This window comes from Phyllopteryx taeniolatus, chromosome 1 (genome assembly GCF_024500385.1).
Source record: "Phyllopteryx taeniolatus isolate TA_2022b chromosome 1, UOR_Ptae_1.2, whole genome shotgun sequence".
NCBI lineage: Eukaryota > Metazoa > Chordata > Actinopteri > Syngnathiformes > Syngnathidae > Phyllopteryx > Phyllopteryx taeniolatus.
The window spans coordinates 12,591,147-12,614,832 of record NC_084502.1 but is presented as its reverse complement, the minus strand read 5'-3'; the positions used below and the strand labels follow the sequence as shown (position 1 = coordinate 12,614,832).

The window sequence follows — 23,686 nt, the reverse complement described above, 5'->3', positions numbered from 1 at the left end:
TGTTCTTTTAGTAATTTACTCTTAGCTGTCTTATTTTTCTGTACTGTTTTGTCTTTGTCTTTTGCTGTTTGTTTTTAAATTATTTTAATCATGTAAAGCTCATTGAGCTACCTTGTGTATGAAATATTATATATATATTACAATGACAATACAAGTTGATAAAAAGTATTTTGTGTGCAGAGGTTGATTTTGTTTTTGACTTGGCTACATTGAAGAGTGTACTTTTATTGAAGCACAATCGTGCTTTTTTTGTTTCTCTACTTGTACGTCGGAGAAGGTTGGTTGGCATTTGATGTCGTGCAAGTGCGATGACAGGGGCAATCACCTGGCGACTGTCCATGGTGCTGCGTTTCTGTCAGCAGATTGGCTTGGATTGAAAAGAAAAAAGAAGCAAGGTAAAAAAAAAAAAACACAACACAGGCAGACACGCCTTTACACAATAATGTGAACAAATGGCGAGTTTGCAGCCGTTTGGAGTCTTTTCTTCTTTGCGCCACCACAACTCACGCAGCTGTGGTGGCGGAGGGATACCGAGCCTGTGTCCGCGTAACACTGCGCTACAACTGCAAAGGGGGGGTAAGAAAGAAAATACAGGACAGAATTGTGGTCTCTTTAAAGCCTAAGGCGAGCTCTGACACCGAGCGTACGCTTAACCGAAGGTGGGGGCGACGTTCCCGTGCCATTTCCTGATTGTGCGTCAACGAGGGAGGGGGCGCACTATCTGCCGACGCGCAGGCATACTGTTCCGAGCGCTCCAGGACCAGGGCCATCTTTGGTCGTCCTCAAAGTGTGGACAACATCTCTCATTCCGACGCTTCGCAATCTCATGATCCAAGACAAAACAACAACAAAAAACACTGCAAAAGTGCCAACCGAGCGTCCGAAGCAGCTGCACAGAGAGCGGGACACTCACTGGCATTTCCCCCCCCCCCCCCCCCACTCTGGCCCCTGCGGGACCTTTCGCTGCGTTTCTCACGGAAAAAGAGGGCGAGACAACATGGATGAAGAATATGATGTGATCGTTTTGGGCACCGGACTCACAGTAAGGCGTCAAGCTTCATTTGTGCATCATTCGGCGTCCTTATGGGCAGGGCGACCGAGGCCCGACGCCCAAAAAAGCCTCCGTGCGGCCGCATTCGTGAAACGAGGACATTTGGGACACAAAATGTGCATTCGAGTGCTTCGATGATCAGACGGCCGCTAGTGCGTGGAACGGCGCCCGTGGGAAGGCTTTGGACCCACGCAGCGGCGTCGGTGTCGTGTTGCGGCGGCTGGAGCATCTTTTAGGCGTCGCCCCGCCGCTGTAGGCCGGATCGAGCTCCACGGTCCACTCGAGTCTTCCGTTTCACGCCACGAATGTGGCTCATGCGGATTTTGGGGTCATTTTTCGAATCGCTCGCCTCCTTTGCCAAAGTCGCCATTTGAGACGCAAGGTTGTGATTCCCTTGTCTGCTGTGTGTGTGTGTGTGTGTGTGAGCACGTCATCATGACTCGCACATTGTGGCCGACGTCGTTCGTATTGGTCATTTCGCGACGAGCGAAGTTGAGTTGGCGGCGCTCGCGCACTCGTGCCTGCCTGTTCCCTCCCAGCATCCGTCTGTTCTAATGGCCTCACTTCCGCTCCCGTCGAAAGCAAACGGCACCCAAAAAAAAAAAAACCAGCGAATCGGCTGCAGGAGTTTTCTGCTTTTACGTTGGAAAACAATGAGCAACATTTTCTGCCGATTTTCTGACCAGCCCGGTCTGGTCTGAACGAGGTGCGAATGGTTGCTTGGTTACATGTGGCCCGCGATTGGCTGGCGACCAATCCAGGGTGTACCCAGAGTCAACTGGGATTGGGCTCCAGCACACCCGCGACCCGCGTGAAAAGAAGCAGCTAGGAAAATGGATAAAACCAATTCAAATTCGGATTATTTTTTGGGGGCCAAAGGCCTCGGCCCATTTTGAAGGAGTGCAGCATCACGTACCTCGGAGGGAAGGGAGTTCCGAAGGGCGGGGGCGGCAACACGTCCCCCGAGGTGCCAGGTTAGGGCGGGGGATGGAGAGCAGACCCACGCAACGCTTGAGCACGTTGCTGGAGGAGCTCTGAGAACAACTGGGGCATTTGTCATTTCACGGGGAGCCAATGACAAGCAAGCACAATCGATTGAAATTTGGGGATTTTGGGGTCTCGTTTTTCAAGAAAGGCATGGACGTAAACAATGTTTTTTAATCTGATTCATCGAAACAAGTACTGGCAGATTAATCGATTATTAAAATGGCACCTTGTGTGGTTCAAAGTCCTGTCAAATTTGAATGATTCAAGAAATTCTCCAAACAAGGCTTCAAGATCATGAAAAATCAAGCCATTGTCTCTCCTCTCAAACGAGCAACGTGAGTAGATTTGTCTGCCAAGATGCACATTGGCCACTTTTGTACCTCCGAGAATATCAGCCGTGTCAAACTCCTTTTTGTGGCGGGCCAGATGGTAGTTAGGGTTTCACTCGCCGCGCCGCTATGACTCTGAACCCGTACGGATGCATGATCGCCCCACATTATTACATATGGATGACAAGCTCTGAAATCAGAAGCCACTAAAAACGGTTCTATTACTCTATTTATTGGAAAAGAGGATTATTAACCCACAAAATAAGAATCCAAGCAACATCGCAACAAAACACAAGTTTGGTATTTCAGCAACAAACCCGACGTCGACGCCCGTGATATGTGGCTTTCGCGGCCGCATAAAACGATGTCCTCCCAAAATGATTTGGGAGGAAGCCATGAGTGAATGATTGCGAACGCAGGAAACATTCACTTTTAAACTTTGATTGATGCCAAATGAATAATGACTTCGGTTTTTCTCCCCCCTATAATTCTCAAATTCTTGCTGACAAGATTTTGACTTTATTCCTATAGTTACTTTTTCAAAATTACATTTGGACTTTTTTCTCAAACATTACAACTCTTGTTCATGTAAAATAATTAGACTTTTGTTTAACCCCTTGGTCGCTAAACGATTGATTGATTGATTATTGAAATAGTTGTTTACTTTTATAATCAATTAGTTTTCGATTGGGCTCACCGCCTGTGGGAGGGGCCATAGGGGTCGGGCGCAGTGCGAGCCGGGCGGCGGCCGAAGGCGGGGACCTCGGCGATCCGATCCCCGGCTACGGAAGATGGCTCTAGGGACGCGGAACGTCACCTCTCTGGCGGGCAAGGAGCCCGAGCTGGTGCGTGAGGTCGACGAGTTCCGACTAGATATAGTCGCACTCGCCTCCATGCACAGCTTGGGCTCTGGTACCAGTCCTCTCGAGAGGGGTCTTCCACTCTGGAGTTGCCCACGGTGAGAGGCGCCGAGCAGGTGCGGGTATACTTATCGCCCCCCGACGGGTCCTGACTGTTGTTTGTGCCTATGCGCCAAACAGCAGTTCAGAGTACCCACCCTTTTTGGAGTCCTTGGAGGGGGTGCCGGAGAGCGCTCCCGCTGGGGACTCCATCGTTCTGCTAGGGGACTTCAATGCTCACGTGGGCAATGACAGTGAGACCTGGAAGGGCGTGATTGGGAGGAACGGCTCCCCCCCCCCCCGATTAGAACCCGAGCGGTGTTCTGTTATTGGACTTCTGTGCTCACCACGGATTGTCCATAACGAACACCATGTTCAAGCATAAGGGTGTCCACACGTGGACTCGGCACCAGGACACCCGAGGTCGCAGTTCGATGTCATCGGACTTGCGGCCGCATGTCTTGGGCACTCGGGTGAAGAGAGGGGCGGAGCGGCCAACCGATCACCACCCGCTGGTGAGTTGGCTCCGATGGTGGGGGAAGATGCCGGTCCGACGTGGCAGGCCCAAACGTATTGTGAGGGTCTGCTGGGAACGTCTGGCGGAATCCGCTGTCAGAAGGAGTTTCAACTCCCACCTCCGACAGAACTTTGCTCATTTTCCGGGGGAGGCGGTGGACATCGAGTCCGAGTGGACCATGTTCCGCGCCTCCATTTCTGAGGCGGCCGACCGGAGCTGCGGCCGTAAGGTGGTTGGGTGCCTGTCGTGGCGGCAATCCCCGAACCTGTTGGGGGACACCAACGGTGAGGGATGCCGTCTAGCTGAAGAAGGAGTCCTATCGGGCATTTTTGGCCTGTGGGACTCCTGAGGGAGCTGATTGGTACCGGCCGGCCAAGCGGAATGCGGCTTTGGTGGTCGCTGAAGCAAAAACTCGGGCATGGGAGGAGTTCGGTGAGGCCATGGAGAAAGACTTTCCGGACGGCTTCGAGGAAATTCTGGTCCACCATCCGGCGTAGGGTCTATTCAGGGGTGCTGGAGAGGAGGGTCCGTCGGGAAGTCGAATCTCAGATCCAGGAGGAGCAGTGTGGTTTTCGTCCTGTCCGTGGAACAGTGGACCAGCTCTACACCCTCGGCAGGGTCCTCAAGGGTGCATGGGAGTTCGCCCAACCAGTCTACATGTGTTTTGTGGACTTGGAGAAGGCGTTCGACCGTGTCCCTCGGGGGGTCCTTTGGGGGTGCTTCGGGAGTATGGGGGTACCGAACCCCCTGATACGGGCTGTTAAAATGGATGGATGGATGGATGGGTGGATAGTTTTCGATTAATTTTGACAACTTTAAACACAAATTTAAAATGTATTTTTTTCACTAATCAGGAACTTTGAATGTCTGCAATGTTTGTCAGCTGGCTAAACCAGGAAGAAAAAAAATAAAATAATAATAATGTTAGTTATCATAATTGTATACTGCCAATCTGCCCTGATTTTGTTCCCTTGCAATTGTTGTGTACAGGAATGCATCCTGTCTGGGATCATGTCTGTGAACGGTAAGAAGGTTCTGCACATGGACAGGAACCCGTACTACGGTGGTGAGAGCTCCTCCATCACCCCCCTGGAGGAGGTAACGGGGACCAAAGGAAGCCATCGAGAAGTTTTATTTGCCACATGACTGTCGTCTCCCTTTGCGCCCTCAGTTTACGTCTGTCTTGTGCTTTCCCTCAGCTTTACAAGCGCTTCAGTCTTCCCAACAGTCCGCCAGAATCCATGGGCCGAGGACGCGACTGGAACGTTGACCTCATCCCCAAGTTCCTCATGGCCAACGGTCAGTTCTGCGTCGGACACTGCAAATAGGCCACTGAATACAATATGGATATTTATAATAATAATAATTAGTGTTGCACCGAGTACTGATACCAGTACTGCACCGAGGTATTTTGACGTCAAAAATATAACAGTACCAGTTGGTTTTTTTTTAGTACCGGTTGTTTAAAAAAAAAAAAAAAAACCAAAAAACTTATGCGAGAGCATTCAAGTCATACGGCGTAGGCCGTTACCCAAAAATGACCGCCCGTCTTCCGACAAGTTGTGTGGGAGCCGGGAAAATCTAACGGCTTCGAAGCGCCGACCAGCTCCCGCCTCCTAATTAGCCAGCAGGACATAACCTCAGAGTGGGCAGCTCACGAGGCTCCGTGAGCAAAGACGCCGTTACGTGCGGGGGATTCTCCCGCGCCGTTTGGCAAACTCGCCATGCGACACACGCGAGAGTCTGCGTTACTGGCATGAGATGGAGAGCATCGATAGCGCCAGACGACTTTGCGTGGGCGCGCGCCGCACGGAAGATGTGGGCTACGCTCGTCGGAAATCGGGGAGTCGGAGAAGGATACAAATACACCGTATACAAAAGGGTAGCAAAAAGGTCCACTTTTTGAGTGTCGCGGTTCCGCACGCAAAAAAAACAGCGCCGCGCCAATGTATCGTTTGCCATGGCACACATCAAATGCAAGAATACCGCACACTCGAAGGTTGAATAAAAAGCTTCAAAGCTTGAAATGGACAGTTTCAGTATGGGCAAAGTACGTATGAATAATGAGCGTCGTCATGGATGACATTTTTCTTCAGTTTCTTGTTCATTCTTAATGCCAGGTGCAACTAAATGTACCTTTGTTTGGACAAATCTGATGATGACAACAAAAAGAACTCAGGAGAGTTGAATGTAAGAGCTGATATCTTGCTCTGGCCATTTTCTGTGCTTTTCTTGACAAGGACCAAAATGATATTTAATAACACAAATAAGCTTGAGTATTCGAAAGGTAAAATGCCTTCAGTGGTACCAGCTATGATAACGAACAAGAAATTGATGAAACAAGGGTGGCCTCCTATGTTTTATATATCATACATATACTGTATATAGACGTACAATTTTATACATACATACGTACATACAAACACACAAATATTAATAGGAAAAAAAACAACAACCCCATATTTGTTATATAATATGATAATTCAGGTATTGATCTAATTATTTTAAAACATGACTCATATTTTGAATGAATACAAATAAATATACAGGTATCGAAATTGTTTTTATTCAGTGTTCATTCTGCTGCTTTTACTGATGTTTTAGATTTTTGCCGCAGTATTGTTACAGTGTCGGTGTCGATATACTTTATGCAGGTTTAGTATTGAAGTCAGAATTCTGGTATCCTGACACCACTATTAGTAATAACACACAGTGGGACGAAAAAGTATGTGAAGCTTCTGGAATTTCTTACATTTCTCCATAAAGTGTTTATCAAATGTCGTCTGATCTTCATATAAATCGCAAGAAGAAGCAAACAGTCTGCGTAAACTAATGAGACACCAACAATTCTGTTTTTATATTTTGACTGAAAACAATGTAAACATTCACAGGACATGGAGCAAATGTGAATCTCAAGGCTACAAATTCTCCAAGAGCTAATCAGAGTCCAATCAATGAGACGCAATTGTGGCTTTTGTCATCTTTTCCAGTTTTATGCAAGTGAGTATATGAAGCCCTGACCTCAACCCCATTGAGATGCTGTGGCATAACTTCAAGAGAGTGATTCCCAGCAGACATCCCTGCAGGAATCTTGCTGAACTGCATCAGTTTTTGTAAAGAGGAATGCTTTAACATTCTGATCTGCAACTACAAGAAATGCTTCCTTGAAGTTATTTTCCAAAGAGTCAAGCGTCAACCAGTTATTGAAACCAAGAGTTCACTTCATTTTTCCTCCCTGTCCTGTGAAAGTTTACATGTTAAGCTATTGAAAAAAATATTTTATAATTATGAATTCACCCGGCGGCACGGTGACCGACTGGTTAGAGCGTTAGCCTCACAGTTCTGTGGACCGGGGTTCAATCCCCGGCCCCGCCTGTGTGGAGTTTGCATGTTCTCGCCGTGCCTGGGTGGCTTTTCTCCGGGCACTGCGGTTTCCTCCCACATCCCAAAAACATGCATGCGAGGTTCATTGAAGACTCTAAATTGCACGTAGGTGTGGTGAATGTGAGCGCAAATGGTTGTTTGTTTCTATGTGCCCTGCGATTGGCTGGTGACCAGGTCAGGGCGTACCCCGCCTCCTGCCCGATGACAGCTGGGATAGGCTCCAATACGCCCTGACCTGGTCACCAGCCAATCGCAGGGCACATAGAAACAAACAACCATTTGCGCTCACATTCACACCTACGTGCAATTTAGAGTCTTCAATGAACCTCGCATGCATGTTTTTGGGATGTGGGAGGAAAGCGGAGTACCCGGAGAAAAGTCACCCAGGCACGGGGAGAACATGCAAACTCCACACAGGCGGGGCCGGGAATTGAACCCGGGTCCACAGAACTGTGAGGCAGACGCTCTAACCAGTCGCCCACCGTGCCGCCCCTTTAATAATTATATGATTTTAATTTAATAATTGAGCAAGCCGCACTCAGCAGGAACAGCAGGTGAGTAGAGAATGTTGACATTGGTAGTGGCACAGGGTTTTGGAGCAAATAGAATTCTTTATCACCGGTTTCATAACCTGACCATATTTCAGATGTTTGGCACATACAACTTGTTGTTGAATAATACGGTTGAGTTTTATAGCTTTATCCATTCTTCGCTGACTTTGTTACAGAATAAGGTTGATAATCCACTTTGCTCGCCAACCATGGCAGGCGTGCCATCTGTAATCATCCCAGCCACTTTATTCCACTGAAGTTTCATGTCATTTATGGTAGCAGGAAAATAAGCAAATATCTAACCCTCCAGTTTGGTCTGGAGGTCAATTACTCAGGTTCATTTCACTCTCCACACCTCTCCCAAAAATCAGTAACTGAGCGGTGTCGGAAGCCTCCGTGCCTTCGTCACTGGCTCGTGAAAAAAAATCAAAGTCAAGTCCTTTTGTCTCCAACCGTCTCCTAATATTAGATGAAATGCCTTCAATCATCTGTACCACATTGTTACGAGCCAAGCAACATGAGTGGCCAGTATCGGTCAACAACAGATATGCAATTAGTGCAGCGTGGCGAGACGACGACAGTGAGTGCACGAGTCGTGTATCATTGGCCCCACAGAAATGTGACAACCAACTCAAGACAGAAAAACATTGGCAGCATGTTGCAATGGAATTGTAGGGGAGCTGTTTAAGAAGGCGATCGCAAGAGGGAAGAAGCTGCCGGAATGTCTGCTAGTTCTCGTTTGCATTGATCGGTAGCGCCCACCTGAGGGAAGGAGGAGCCGGAAGAGCCGGTGACCGGGACGCGGAGGGTCCGAGAGGGTTTTGCACGCTCTTGTCTTCGTTCTGGCAGCGTGCAAGTCCTCAAGGGTGGGTCGGGGGGGGTACCGACAATCCTTTCAGCGGTTTTGATTGTCCGTTGCAGTCGGAGTTTGAAGCAGCACCAAACCGGACTGCGATGGAAGAACACAGGACCGATTCGATGACCGCTGTGTAGAACCGGCTCAGCAGCTCCCGCGACAGGCCGTGCTTGCTCAGAAGCCGCAGGAAGTACATCCTCTACTGGGCCTTTTTGAGTATGGAGTGGATTTTGGTCTCCCACTTCAGGTCCTGAGAGACTGTCATTCCCAGGAACTTGAAGGTCTCCACGGTTAACACAGGGCAGTTGGACAGTGTGAGGGGCAGCTGTGGCAAAGGATGTCTCCTGAAGTCCACAATCGTCTCTACAGTCTTGAGCGTGTTCAGCTCCAGGTTGTGGTGGCCCCACCACAGCTCCAGCCGCTCCACTTCCTGTCGATACGCAGACTCGTCACAGTCTTTCATGAGGCCGATGACTGCGGTGTCGTCTGCAAACTTCAGGAGTTTGAGATGCCGTCGTTCATGTCGAGAGAGAAGAGCAGCGGAGAGAGGACGCATCCTTGGGGTACCCCGGGGCTGGTGGTGCGTGTGTATGAGGTGGTGTCCCCCAGCCTCACTTGCTGTGTCCTGCCCGTCAGGAAGCTCTAAATGAAATGAAAGTCTCCTTTCCATGTTGTCGTATGCACGATTGTTGTCACGTGTGTGTGTGTGTGTGTTTGTGTGTGTGTGAGTAGGCCAGCTGGTGAAGATGCTGCTCTACACAGAAGTGACTCGCTACCTGGACTTCAAAGTGGTGGAGGGAAGCTTTGTCTACAAGGGCGGAAAGATCTACAAGGTGCCGTCCACCGAGACTGAGGCGCTAGCTTCCAGTAAGCCAAAATACTGCAATGAGTGGAGCACCGCCGGGAAATATCACTGTGTAACACCTGTTCTTGAATCTCCAGATTTGATGGGAATGTTCGAGAAGCGCCGCTTCCGCAAGTTCTTAGTCTTCGTGGCTAACTTTGACGAGAACGACCCCAAGAGCTTTGAGGGCGTGGACCCCAAGACCACAACAATGAGGGACGTTTACAAGAAGTTTGACTTGGGTCAGGACGTCATTGACTTTACTGGCCACGCCCTGGCCCTCTACAGGACAGATGAGTAAGCGCACTAACGTGCACGTCTATTAACTCGCTCTCTGGCAGCACAATTCCCCACATTGCCAGCAGCCTGTTTTAGAGCATTTTGATTGATTTTCCAAACCCACAGAACCGCAGTGTGTGTGTGTATATATTTATCCATCCATCCATCCATCCATCCATCCATCCATTTTCTGTCGCGCTTCTCCTCACTAGGGTCGCGGGCGTGCTGGAGCCTATCCCAGCTGTCATCGGGCAGGAGGTGGGGTACACCCGGAACGGGTTGCCAGCCAATCGCAGGGCACATACGAACAAACAACCATTCGCACTCACATTCACGCCTACGGGCAATTTATAGTCTCCAATGAATGCATGTTTTTGGGATGTGGGAGGAAACTGGAGTGCCCGGAGAAAAACCCCGGTCCTCAGAACTGTGAGGCTGACGCTCTAACCAGTCGTCCACCGTGCCGCGTATATATATATATATATATATATATATATACATACATACATACACACACACAGTCGGCACGGTTCAATCCCGGCTCCCGCCTGTGTGGAGTTTGCATGTTCTCCCCGTGCCTGCGTGGCTTTTCTCCGGGCACTCCGGTTTCCTCTCACATCCCAAAATCATGCATTAATTGGAGACTCTCAATTGCCCGTAGGCATGACTGTGAGTGCGAATGGTTGTTTGTTTCTATATGCCCTGCGATTGGCTGGCAACCAGTTGAGGGTGTACCCCGCCTCCTGCCCGATGACAGCTGGGATAGACTCCGGCACGCCCGCGACCCACGTGAGGAGAAGCGCGACAGAAAATGGATGGATATATATATATATATATATATATATATATCCGATCTATTTACGTTGAAGGAACCTGTGTTTAAAATCACCTATTACTTTCGAGGTTCCATGCGTGTTTGTTTTCGTGGAAGAACTACAATTATAACGCGTTACAAGTCAACCAATTTATTCCTGACAGAGGAGTCTCTACATTTTGCAGAGCTCTGGGTTCGTAACTATCCCTATCTTATCCTTAGCAGATAGAGTAGTCGAACAAAACTATCTGATTCTACCCCAGACTTATACAATGTTTCAAAAGTGAAAGTATGGAATCGCTGTCGTCTGATTGGTCCATGGTCTCATCTGACGTCATCGTCTGCAAAATGATGACCATTTGCCGCTGTCTCCAGACGCCGTCCCACATTCCTGAATCCAATGCCTATAGTGGCTCCCCGCAGTCCTTTCCTTCCTTGACATCTGTTCTTTATTGTCTCCAGATACACCCTGATGGGGGGGGGGGGGGGGGGGCTTTCCTGCAATCAACTCCTACCCCCTTATCTGATTATACTGCAATAAACATCCTTGCTTACCTTCCAAATCAGTTACAACATGAAACTCTATATGATATTATATTACATATAGAATTACATATTAGAATATAAAGTATTCTATATTACCTCACTCAGCCACTCTCTCATTTTCTCCTCGTCCATCCAGCCCTTTTGTTTGGCCTTAACGATGACTTCGGCTGGAAACTTTTCTTTAGGCAGCGTCTTCCTCTTAAAAATCAGTTCTGGCAGTTTCTGTCCATGACCACGGCAACCAAGCACAACAGTAAAAGCCGACTTCTCGTGCCCCGTTGTGCGTATCGCTACCACGGTAGTCCCCTTCTTCTCTACAGTGTGGTTCACCGGGATGTCCAAAGTGAGCGGCACCTCATCCATGTTGATGTGGTTGGCCTGGATGTGTTTGTCGGCAATCTTTTTTCCTTTTTTCCTTGTAATCCGCCGGAGGTTGCTGCGCCACGGTACTCCTTGCCTGGATGGATAGATGGTGCCGTTTCATAAAACGAAAGCACCAAGAAAATGTAAAATGTTCATTTCTTCTGCAAGCGTTATTGCCCTCAGTCGAATGGTGACCGTAGAGATGCTTCTCCCGGCTGTTCTTTGCTCATTCATCCATTGCTCGAGTTGGTCTTCCGAAACTCGGAAACTCGGCTTCGTCGTCTTGACTTGGCCAAGCTCGTTTTCCTGCTTCCTCCACTTGCGAACCGTGGATTCGTTGATCTTGAATTCTCTCGCGGCTGCTCGATTCCCAGGTTCCTCCGCGTAACTCATCGCTTGCAGTTTAAACTGTGCTTTGTAAGCGTGTCTCTTCGTAGGAGCCATTTTCGGGGGTCCTTAGCCAAACCGATGTTGTTTTGCACAATGCACACCCCGGCGCTATATACCGACTGGGGGCGTGTCTTTAGCGTCCTCTGTCACGCGCACCCTTCCCCCTTTACGGCCGCACGCTGTCCTCAGCCACGTCCGCCTTTCCTCTATATAAGCAGCGTGTCGGCAGGAAAGGCTCCCAGTCCGTCAAGTCACACAACAACATTTACAGATTTTGGAACTCGGTGCACACATTAGGCACGCCGCATTATAAGGGGGCCCCGTCCATTTTGGAGAAAATGTAAGACTTTTAAGTGCGCCTTATGGTCGTGAAAATACGGTAATCATTTGCTGTACAGGTTGCTCTCCGCTGTAACGCGGTTACAGACAGAGTGAGCACCTCTAAGCACTTATTCTGGGGATTCACTGGTGTTTTGCTACTCAACAGTTCACGTTAGCTTTGCGATTAGCTACTCTATCTCTCTTCTTGCTCTTGTGTCACATGCTTAGCTACTCTTCGTACTGTCACGTACGTGGTTAGGGCGAAGGCGAGTAACGCAAGGCAAGAACATGGTGGACCCAATTGCAGGGAAGCAGGGAGGCGAGGCAGGAGTGCGGGAGTCCCAAAATAATAATATTTAATCTTCAAAAAGGGAAAACAAGGATATTGGATAAAGCAAAACTGAACGAAGTCCCACAACAGATAATCAAACCAAAGTAACAAAGAAACACTTGAATATCTAAAACTGGAAACAAACTATGACCTGGAATAGATCGGGAAAATGACACCTGACAATGACATACCACAATGATCAAGACAACTGGCGACTATGACGTGGCAAAGACAATGAGCTGAAAGAAACCAGGGAACTCAACACAAACAAATTGACGAGACAACGAGGAACACCTGGACAAGACACGAGTGGCCGGAGAGAGCCGATTGGTCGACACAAAGTAGACGAGAACAGGTGGACACGACAACCTAATGAGCACATGACAAACACGGAACACAGGAAAATAGGGAACAAAACTAAACAAAACAAACCAAACCAAAACACAGACCATGACACACACGTACACCGTCCGTGATAACGGTACACGTCACAATTGTAACTTAGTCGCCACCATGGAGGCAAGGATTACTGTAGTTACAGAGGAGAAGATCCACTCTGCGAAAGCGGAATGTTTAGCTGGTAGGTGGTGTGGACTCGGAGCAAGTTCGCTGAGCGCATACCATAAGCATTCCCTCCCTCTTGCAACCACCCAGGGAAGGAGGGAGGATCAGCTATCTTGGGCTCTTTTTTTTTTTACCAGCTCACAGTTGTTTGGCTTGCATAGCTTGTCCACAAGTAGCCTGCCTCTTCGGATTGGTGACTTTGGCAGGATACTTTATGAAGTTGACACTTGCTTGATTGTGGGGTAGTCTGGCAAGTTGCAAATAAACCAAAAACACATTTGGCGATCACATGATCGCTTTGTCTGAAATCCCGATTTTTGATCTAAAAACGATAAATCATTCAGCCCTATCACGTACTCTGTTTGTACCAAACATATACCTCGTACTCTGCTGGAGCGTGAGGGGCCTAAACCTGCCCGACTGCCGTGTTGGCATTTCTCTCAATCACGACCGACAGACGAAATTCACGGCCTTATGTTGTTGATCTTCGACTCAAAAGCGGCGCCGATCCTGAATCTAAAGCGATGCAACCCCGCCCTCTACAGGGATCTGTTTGTCACTACAGTGGTTTATGAACCTGAATTTTTACAGACAACCTGGGCAAGACCCACACCTACCCGTGCAAAAAGATACTTGACGAATATGTTTGTCGACGTTAGCGAACGTTTGGAATCCCTTTCAAAACGTCTGCGACTTTGAACGAGTTCAAGTTGACCCCGTGTGTGCAGGATCTAAACCAAGTGTGTTTTTCGTCCTGAGGTACCTGGATTTTCCCTGCCTGGATACCATCAACCGTATCAAACTGTACAGCGAGTCGCTGGCGCGTTACGGGAGGAGCCCGTACCTCTACCCCTTGTATGGCCTCGGAGAGCTGCCGCAGGGATTTGCCAGGTGTCTTGACAATGTTCATTTATTTGCTTTGTGATAGTGATAGAATGCAGTACGCGCATCTGTGCGACTGAACATTTTCTTTCCACCTCGCTTAGGTTGAGTGCCATCTACGGAGGCACCTACATGCTCAACAAGCCGGTGGATGAGATTGTGATTGAAGGCGGCCACGTGATCGGCGTCAGGTCTGAAGGCGAGGTACAACTGGACTCATTCACTGTGGGAAAACTTATTAGACTTCGGCGGCCCACTGCACGATGCGGTCGAACCCGAATGGCAAAAAAGGCGACTGACACCTGCACGTTGAGCACTTCAATATATGGACGCCCCGAACAACAAGCTTTTATCGGCGTTTGATGCTGCAAATACAGTGTCCTGTACGTTATCACATGTGTTCAATCGTAAAAAGATGGATTAATAGTGAAGGAAGAACCATGTTTCTACAGGGAGAGGTCGTGGGCCAGAATAAAGGTGGGAGTGTCAATATCTTAAAAGAGGCTCGCTCACTCCCATTTACTTGAATGTAACCCGCGCGCTACTAGGAATGGGTACCTTTTCACATTTGAACCTGGTACCTGGGAATCGATACGGTAGCGATTTTCCGTACTTTTGTGTGTTGACTCTTTCAATTCAACATTTAATTTTCATTATATACACTTTGACAATTGTAAAAAAAATAACATCCCAAATTTAAAAGAAATCGGGGATGAAATAAACAAATAAATACAGCAAAGGTATAATATTTGAACCCTATCCCGGCCGACTTCGAGCGAAAGGCGGACTACACCCTGAACTGGTCGCCAGTCAGTCACAGGGCAACAATGAATAATAAAGTATTAATAATACAAACAATGAATACAATATTACAAAATTCAAACTTCTTTGCAATGAACTGCAGGAACGAAGATAAACAGGAATCGTATTCAGATGTCTTATTGTTGTATTATTAAGATTGTAGAGACCGCTGGCTAGCTGCTGCACGTCCTCTATTTTCACTATTTTGTACCTAGTTTTATTGATTTACTAAAGACTGTCTCATATAAATGCTTGACTTTCAACCCATTTGATAGACTCGGCTTACTCGACCCAGAAAAAGTAGTTTTACAGCCTTTCGCTTTCTGCCGCTGACGGCATCGGCACTCGTTAGCCAAAAGCTAGCTACCTGTGTCTGACGCTTGTGTGGCTAGCTTGCGCGCTCTGCGGCTCGGCGTCAGCCTTCTGTTGTGTCCCACGAAGCACGCTCCGCCTTGACCCGGGTTAGCTGGCCCCAGCTAGCTCGCCGTGCCAGTCGGCGACGTGTCAAACTCCCGAACGCAACTCCGCCGTTACTGTTCCACCATACTTTTGAGCTTGTTTGACTCAACATGGTTGTTTGTCGTGAGGAACATCATTATGCTCTTGTGCGGCACTGATGCGTTCAAGTGCGCATGGGAATCAGAATCAGAATCAGAATCATCTTTATTTGCCAAGTATGTCCAAAACACACAAGGAATTTGTCTCCGGTAGTTGGAGCCGCTCGAGTACGACAACAGACGGTCAATTTACAGAACACTTTGGAGACATAAAGAGGTTGACAAAAAAACAATTGTGCAAAGAGATGCAGAGTCCTCTAGCACTTAGAGCAGTTCTAATGACTAATATAGCAATAGTCCGGTGCAATGACCATTGTCCAAGGGGCGCCGAGACTTCAAGGAGTGGTGGATGCGGTTTCAAGTGACGAGTAGTGCGATCATCTGGGACAATGTTGGTTGTGCAAATGTTACAGATACTCCTCAATCAGTGTGCAAATGGAGCAGATGCTACTCTGGCATGAGTGGCCAGTATATGCAAATAGTGCAGCATGGCGAGACAACGACAGTGAGTGTACGAGTAATACATCATTGGCCCCACAGAAATGTGACAACCAACTCAAGTCCAAAAAATTGCCAGCTTGTTGTAATGGAATTATCGGTTAGGTGTTTAAGAAGTTGATCGCAAGAGGGAAGAAGCTGTTGGAATGTCTACTAGTTCTAGATTGCATTGATCAGTAGCGCCTACCTGAGGGAAGGAGCCGGAAGAGCTGGTGACCGGGGTGCGGCGGGTCCGAGAGGATTTTGCACGCCCTTGTCTTAGTTCTGGCAGCGTGCAAGTCCTCAAGGGTGGGTAGGGGGGTACCAGTTTTGATTGTCCGTTGCAGTCGGAGTTTGTCCTTTTTTGTAGCAGCACCAAACCAGACTGTGATGGAAGAACACAGGACCGATTCGATGACCGCTGTGTAGAACTGTCTCAGCAGCTCCGGTGGCAGGCCGTGCTTCCTCAGAAGCCGCAGGAAGTACATCCTCTGCTGGGCCTTTTTGAGGACGGAGTTGATGTTGGTCGCCCACTTCAGGTCCTGGGAGATTGCAATTCCCAGGAACTTGAAGGTCTCGACGGTTGACACAAGGCAGCTGGACAGCGTGAGGGGCAGCTGTGGCGAAGGATGCCTCCTGAAGTCCACGATCATCTCTACAGTCTTGAGCGTGTTCAGCTCCAGGTTGCGTCGGCCGCACCGCAGCTCCGGCCGCTCCGCTTCCTGTCGATATGCAGACTCGTCACCGTCCTTGATGAGGCCGATGACAGTGGTGTCACCTGCAAACTTCAGGAGTTTGACAGTCGGGTTCGCTGAGGTGCAGTCGTTCGTGTAGAGAGAGAAGAGCAGCGGAGAGAGGACACAACCTTGGGGCGCCCCGGTGCTGATGCTGCGTGTGGATGAGGTGGCCTCCCCCAGCCTGACCTGTTGTGTCCTGCCCGTCAGAAAGCTGTAAATCCGCTGGCAGATGGCAGGTGAGACGCTGAGCTGGAGAAGCTTGGATGAAAGGAGTTCAGGGATGATGGTGTTGAACGCTGAGCTGAAGTCCACGAACAGGATCCTCGCGTAGGTCCCTGCACTGTCGAGGTGTTCTAGGATGAAGCGCGGTCCCATGTTGACTGCATCACCCGCAGACCTGTTCGCTTGGTAGGCAAACTGCAGGGGGTCCAGCAGGGGACCTGTGACACTCTTGAGGTGGTCCGGCACGAGACGTTCAAAGGACTTCATGACCACAGATGTCAAAGCGACAGGCCTGTAGTCATTCAGACCCGAGATTGCAGGTTTCCTGGGGACTGGAATGATGGTGGAGCGTTTGAAACAGGATGGAACTTCGCACAGTTCCAGAGATCTATTGAAGATCTGAGTGAAGACTGGCGCGAGCTGGTCCGCGCAGACTTTGAGGCAGGATGGGGACACGTGGTCCGGGCCTGCCGCTTTGTTAATCTTTTGTTGTTTGAAGATGCGTCTCACATCCTGTTCATGAATGGTTAACGCAGAAGTCAGAGGTGTGATTGGCCACCACTTCCGCTCCCGCCGCAACGGGCGCACCTCGGTACCGAATTACAGTACCGATTGATTTTACGTGAATCGGTACTTAGCAGTAGTGACCAAATTCAGTCGGTACCAAAAGATTTACAGATTTTGGTCTTTAAGCGGTACGTAACGCACATACACGTACATTTTGGCCTCAAGCTTTGCTTTTTTTTGTCCACAGGTACATTGCAAATTGTATATGTATACGTATCCACCCATCCATCCATTTTCTGTTCCGCTTATCCTCACAAGGGTCGCGGGCGTGCCGGAGCCTATCCCAGCTATCTTTGGGCGAGAGGCGGGGTTGACCCAGAACTGGCCGCCACCCGGTTTCGGGGGAAAACATTGGCACTCACATTCCCACCTCCGGGCAATTTCGAGTCTTCAATCAACCTACCATGCATGTTTTTGGGATGTGGGAGGAAACCGGAGTCCCTGTCGAAAACCCACGCAGGCATGGCCGGGATTTAAACCCCAGTCCTCAGAACTGTGAGGCAGATGTGCTAACCGGTGCCGCCCCCCAAGCAAACATGTGGACAGCTATTTTAACGTGATTACACTGACATTAGCCGTAAATATTGTTGTAAAACACAATATATGCATACAGTATATACTATACTCGTATGGCTTGGTGGCAGCCGGCTGTTTCGAAATCTATTTGGGAATCTATTTGTCATCATTTACATGTGAAATTAAGCGGATGAAAGTTAATCGTCGCCATGCAGTGAGACGTGTGCACCGTTCATGTAACATGATGTGTTTTTGCATTCTATATTTAATAAATCCATCCACCCATTCTCTAAACCGCCTATCTTCACTGGGTGCCACGGGTGCGCTGGCGCCTATCTCAGAACTCCCGGCAAGATGCGGGGTAACTGGTCGCCAGCCAGTTGTCAATTTATTCAATGCAATAAAAGTAATTTAATCAGAAACCAGAATACTGTGCTCACAACTGAACGCACGAGCCGGGCCGCATCAATAGAAAAGCGAGTGAGGCAGCTTTTGTTGATCAGCGTTGCCCGGCAACCATGCTGGCATAAATGCTGCTTGCAGGTGAAAAGAAAAATTCTGCTGGGGCTTAAGTTTTTTTTTCCTGACCATTAAGTCAGAAAAGCACAGAGCTACGCTTTTCTGACTTAAGCACACAGGAGAATCTGCCCCGAAGAGATTCCATTCAGTGCAGTCACTTAAAAAAAAATGGGTTCATTTGACCGAGTTATTTGTGAATGACAACCCTACTCGAGCCCCACGCACCTGCACACCACTTTTGTGCAGCCTTGCCGATGAGCTTTTTTCATTTTCAGCAGTCCCTGCAGTCTCCTCTTGGAGGCGCTGTTGCCTAACTTTTAGAAGGGACCTGGCATGCGAGAGGTCACAAGGGGGTAATACCAGAATGAGTTAATTACGCCCCATCATCAAGTGAGAGTGAGGTGTCCAGGCCATCCATCCATCCATCCATCCATCCATCCATTTTCTGAGCCACTTATGCTCACAAGGGTCGCGGGCGTGCCGGAGCCCATCCCAGCTGTCATCGGGCAGGAGGCGGGGTCCGCCCTGAACCGGTTGCCAGCCAATCGCAGGGCACATACAAACAAACAACCATTCGCACTCACATTCACATCTACGGGCAATTTAGAGTCTTCAATCAACCTACCGCGCATGTTTTTGGAATGTGGGAGTAAACCGGAGTGCCCGGAGAAAATCCACGCAGGCACGGGGAGAACATGCAAACTCCACACAGGCGGGGCCGGGGATTGAATCCCGGTCCTCAGAACTGCGAGGCAGACGCTCTAACCAGTCTCCGCCGTGTCCAGGGCCAATGGAGGAATTTTGGCTTATCATCCCTGTGTTAATGGCGTTAGTTTGAGACCTCCTTTCTCCAAGGCTCTATATAACAGCCAGGAGTTCTGGTCTTTGGAGCCAGTGTGGGGGCCAGTTTAAGGTTAACTGCCGTTTCAAGATGATTGTTTGAAAAGTCATGTCCTAAAGAGAAAGGCAATCATGAGATCCGTGCACGAAAAAGGGGGCGCAAGGAGGTGTTAATCCCATTACTTTGTTACAATGATGCAGACAGAGATCTTAGTTTCTGATCGCTCAGGAAGGTTGACGTTCCTCTGGCGGGATGTGGAAGGAAGAAGTTTGCGTATTCCTCATTGGGGCCCAGCCCTCCGGAGCTAGCCGACGGGACCGCCGATTTTCATGACACGAGTCATGGAAGTGATTTGAGTTTGATTTGTGACAGGTGGCTCGCTGCAAGCAGCTGATCTGCGACCCCAGCTACATCCCCGAGCGCGTGCGCAAGGCCGGCCAGGTGATCCGCGTCATCTGCATCCTCAGCCATCCCATCAAAAACACCAACGACGCCAACTCCTGCCAGATCATCATCCCGCAGAATCAGCTCAACCGGAACTCAGGTGAGCTCCAATAAAGGCGCAGGTGTCATAAAGTTGTCGATTATTAATGAGAGCTCATCGTCCTTCGTGCAGACATCTACGTGTGCATGATCTCTTACGCCCACAACGTGGCGGCCCAGGGGAAGTACATCGCTATCGTCAGCACCACGGTGGAAACCGGCGAGCCAGAGTCCGAAATCCAACCCGCCTTCGAGCTGCTGGAGCCCATTGACCAAAAGTAAGTCCTTCCTTCCGGCCGACATTTCGCTGAAGAACAATCACATCACGCTCATCGTAGATCTTCAATTCAATTCAAAATTGTATTGATGTATTTTTTAATTCCAGATTTGTGGCTATCAGTGATCTGTACGAGCCCACAGATGAGGGTACAGAGAGCCAGGTGAGATTAGCACATTGGGCATTGTCACCAAAAGCACATCACGTCATTCAGGGGTGGAAAATGAATGCCACACCTCCGTATAGTTTCTGGTTAATTTCCAATCGAAATGAAATATTCCAAATTGGAAACTGAACTGGGAATTGAAGGTCATTAAATGAAAACGTATCATGTTCCAGCATAAACCGTTACGCTCGCGTGTTAGAATATTGAACCCAAAAAGCACAGCCACAACAACTTGAGCAAAACACACAATCATTTGATTTCAACAAGGGAACACGAGCAAGACAAATAACCATAAGGAAAAACGTCAACAGAAGGTTGATACGCAAACACAAGAAGCAGCGAGCACCGAATAAACTGAGATGAACGGCCGAGCCGTGACGAGCGAGGCGCCGAAATATATAGTTTACGAGACATGGTAAAATAATCAAAACAAACAAATCTGGAACAAACACCAGGTATCAGAAAGCAGATACGACATGGAACGCGGTGGTGAAAAGCACACAAATGACAACGAGCAGGAAACAATATTGCGGCGACGAGCGCCCATCTGTCTGGCGCTGAAGAACCCAACTAATGATGATTCAGAGCAGGCGTCCGCCAGAGGCTCCGCCCATCCACGGACCCAGGCACTGGAAAAATACAGAGACAAATGAGTGTCACAACACGGGCTCACGACATAAACACTGTTTCATCATAACGAGCCAAGGCACCAATTTGCAGGAAATCTGCTTTTACAGATTTACATTCTGCAGGTGTAAAAAAGGAGAGAACATTTCGTTTTAGTGTCCTTTATATTTACTCACATGTACTTTATATAGTAGCTTTCTTCCGTCTGCGACCGATCATGTGCGACTTCTTCTGGTTTTGGCAGATGTTGACTAGCGACAGCGCCTCGTGCGGTTACAACATTGAAAACACCGGCGGCCGTGAAATTCTGTCGCTTTGATCCATTTCTCGGAACGACAATAATCTCGCGTGTTTTTCCAGATCTTCGCCTCCAGGTCCTATGACGCCACCACTCACTTCGAGACCACCTGCAACGACATCAAGGACATCTACAAGCGCATGACCGGCAGCGACTTTGACTTTGAGAACATGAAGCGCAAACAGAACGACGTGTTCGGGGAGGATGAGCAGTGAGCGGCCCGAGAGGGAGGCGGGCGGCCGTGGCGGCGGCGGCATTTCTGAAGGGGCAAAAGGGGGTCGATGGCTGCGGGCTGCAAACGTTAAAATTAAGGTGGCGGGAAAGCAGAAGTGCTGTACCTGTCTTCAACCATTTGCCTCCTTTTCCCTGTACCCCCCCAACACACACACGCCACGGTCACCGAAAGCAGGGCCGACACTGTCTTTCATTCCATTGTAGAATCTAGGATCACATCTGAACCCTCGGCAATTCTCAAGCACTTCATTCTTTCTCGACCTTCTTTTCTCATGTCAGATAACATCTTAGCAGAGATTAACAGGGGTGTCAAACTCATTTTAGTTCAGGGGCCACATTCACCCCAATTTGATCTCAAGTGGGCCAGACCAGAATATTTGTAGCCTAGTAAACCACCATTCGCACTCACATTCATACCTACCGTCAATTTAGTGTCTTCAACTAATCTAGCATGCATGATTTTGGAACGTGGGAGGAAACCGGAGTGCCCGGAGAAATCCCACGCAGGCACGGCGAGAACATGCAAACTCCACACAGGGAGGCCGGATTTGAGCCCACAACTGTGAGGCAGATGTGCTAACCGGTCGGCTACCGTGCTGTGAATAATGACAAATTCAAATTTTTTTGGGTGCAAATTATTCCAAGTACATTTGGAAAATATTCATATTTATTGACCATTATCTTATAATATTAGTGCAATTTCAACATTAGTATGAATCAGTGTTTTTATATACACGTGCAACTTACAGATCTCAGTGGATCTATATACTGTATGTTCCTTTTAGAAAACAACTTTCTCTCAGCCTTTACAAGTGCATCGATATCTGGCGTCAAATCCTGAGTGGCAGCCAATTTCAGAATACACACAAGTGGTTATTGAAGTGGTCGTCAGTGCGCCGACCAGTGGCCAAAATTAGCCACGACAGAAACTTGGATTGAAAAATTGCAGTGAATGTGTTCTATCCCCACGGCCCGACTTGGACCCCCAGATGGGCCGTACGTTGGACACCCCTGGTGCATGCATCATAGACACACACGGTAGTATTGCGCATCGCCTCATACGCTCGCAAGGCCGGACCGTCGCACCGGTCAGCCTTGCTTTCACCCGTCCTTCAATCCACAACGTGCGTATTCAGTCGACGGCTCCGCCGACTAATGTGCTAACTTTGCCGTGCTGTTGTGTCTCCACGTGCGCTAGCGGGCCAGCTAACCGGTTGCTCTTTTCTGTCACTCCGCCGGCCAAACTTGCGGCATTCCTTTTACCTTGCAGTAGTTCTAACCTTTAAAAGGATTCCAGAGTTTTACGTCTTTGTGTTTGGTGCACGTTTTCACTGGCTGAAGTTATGACGTTTACAGAGGGGAGGTTCAAAGTGCGCTTCAGCACAAATTGTATTGAAAAAGTAAACAAGGCTTTTTTAAATTGTGGCAATTGGAAGTGACAGAGATAGGTTTGTGGAAAGTTTCACCGTTGAGTGAATACAGACTGAAATTTTGGCCGATAGTGAAAAAGCCCGGTTGTGTCCTAGTTGTTCCAACCTTTGCGTATGTCATGGAGATGAGTTCATTGCCTGCAGGCTAAATTGAATGCAAGTGCCAGTTTGCCTCCACGAAGACAAAGCAGAAGAGAAATGGCGCCCCACAACAAACAAAGCAACACGTTGGGATTTGCTTGAAGCCTTAATTTGGGCTTTGATTCAAATCTTTGGGCCGTTACTGTACCTCTTAGCGGCGCTCGCTCACCTACACATCCACACTCGCCAATTCTTTCCTTGGGCATCCGCTCACTCGGCAACCCTGAGCACACTTATTGGGGTGTACGTTGTACATGTCTTAATTATATTTGATATTTATTAAAGATGCTATACAGTGCTATCATTTTGCTTGTTCTGCAGCGCGCACGCATATACAGAGCAATGATGTGTGTTCTATTTGACTTTCTCCAGCCATCCTTCCAGTGTTCGTCACGCTTGGATTGAGGAATGGCCCAAACCCGAACGCGAACGCTGCGTTCTTGCCAATTTCACACGATACACTATTTCACTGAACAACATTGTGTGTGTGGACAAATGTTACCTGAAAATAACTGGAATACTCTTCCCTCGTGAATATATTGCCCTGCCTTCCTCAGCAAACAGTGCTGTACATCTCTTTTGATTATTTATTGAAAACAAAAAGCCCCGTGTGTGGTTGTACTGTTTTAATTCTCATTGTTTGGCCTTTGAGACCCACTATTGACAATTTCCCGATGAATTGATGAAAGAAATAGGTTGAGTAGTGGAAAACTTACTGTCCTTGTTTGATCACTAATATGTGAACAATCCCTAATGTCTTGTGTAACAAATACAGTGAATTAAATTCTGAATGAAATGATAGAAAAATAAAAAAAAAGCACATGGCGAAATCTGGAAAAAATGGTCTGCCATTCTTTTCGAAGATTAAACCGATGGCCGCATACA

The 23,686-nt window shown here is 48.4% G+C and overlaps 1 protein-coding gene across 1 annotated transcript; it reads left to right on the top strand.

Moving 5' to 3' along the window:
- Positions 1-327: 327 nt before the first annotated feature.
- gdi1 (GDP dissociation inhibitor 1) lies at positions 328-23,642 on the top strand. Its single transcript, XM_061772481.1, has 11 exons — positions 328-1,042; positions 4,774-4,881; positions 4,983-5,082; positions 9,307-9,441; positions 9,517-9,715; positions 13,786-13,917; positions 14,013-14,112; positions 19,518-19,689; positions 19,762-19,906; positions 20,014-20,068; positions 21,059-23,642. Exons 1-11 carry the CDS (start codon positions 827-829, stop codon positions 21,209-21,211), a joined length of 1,515 nt encoding a protein of 504 aa, XP_061628465.1. The 5' UTR covers positions 328-826; the 3' UTR covers positions 21,212-23,642.
- Positions 23,643-23,686: the final 44 nt, after the last annotated feature.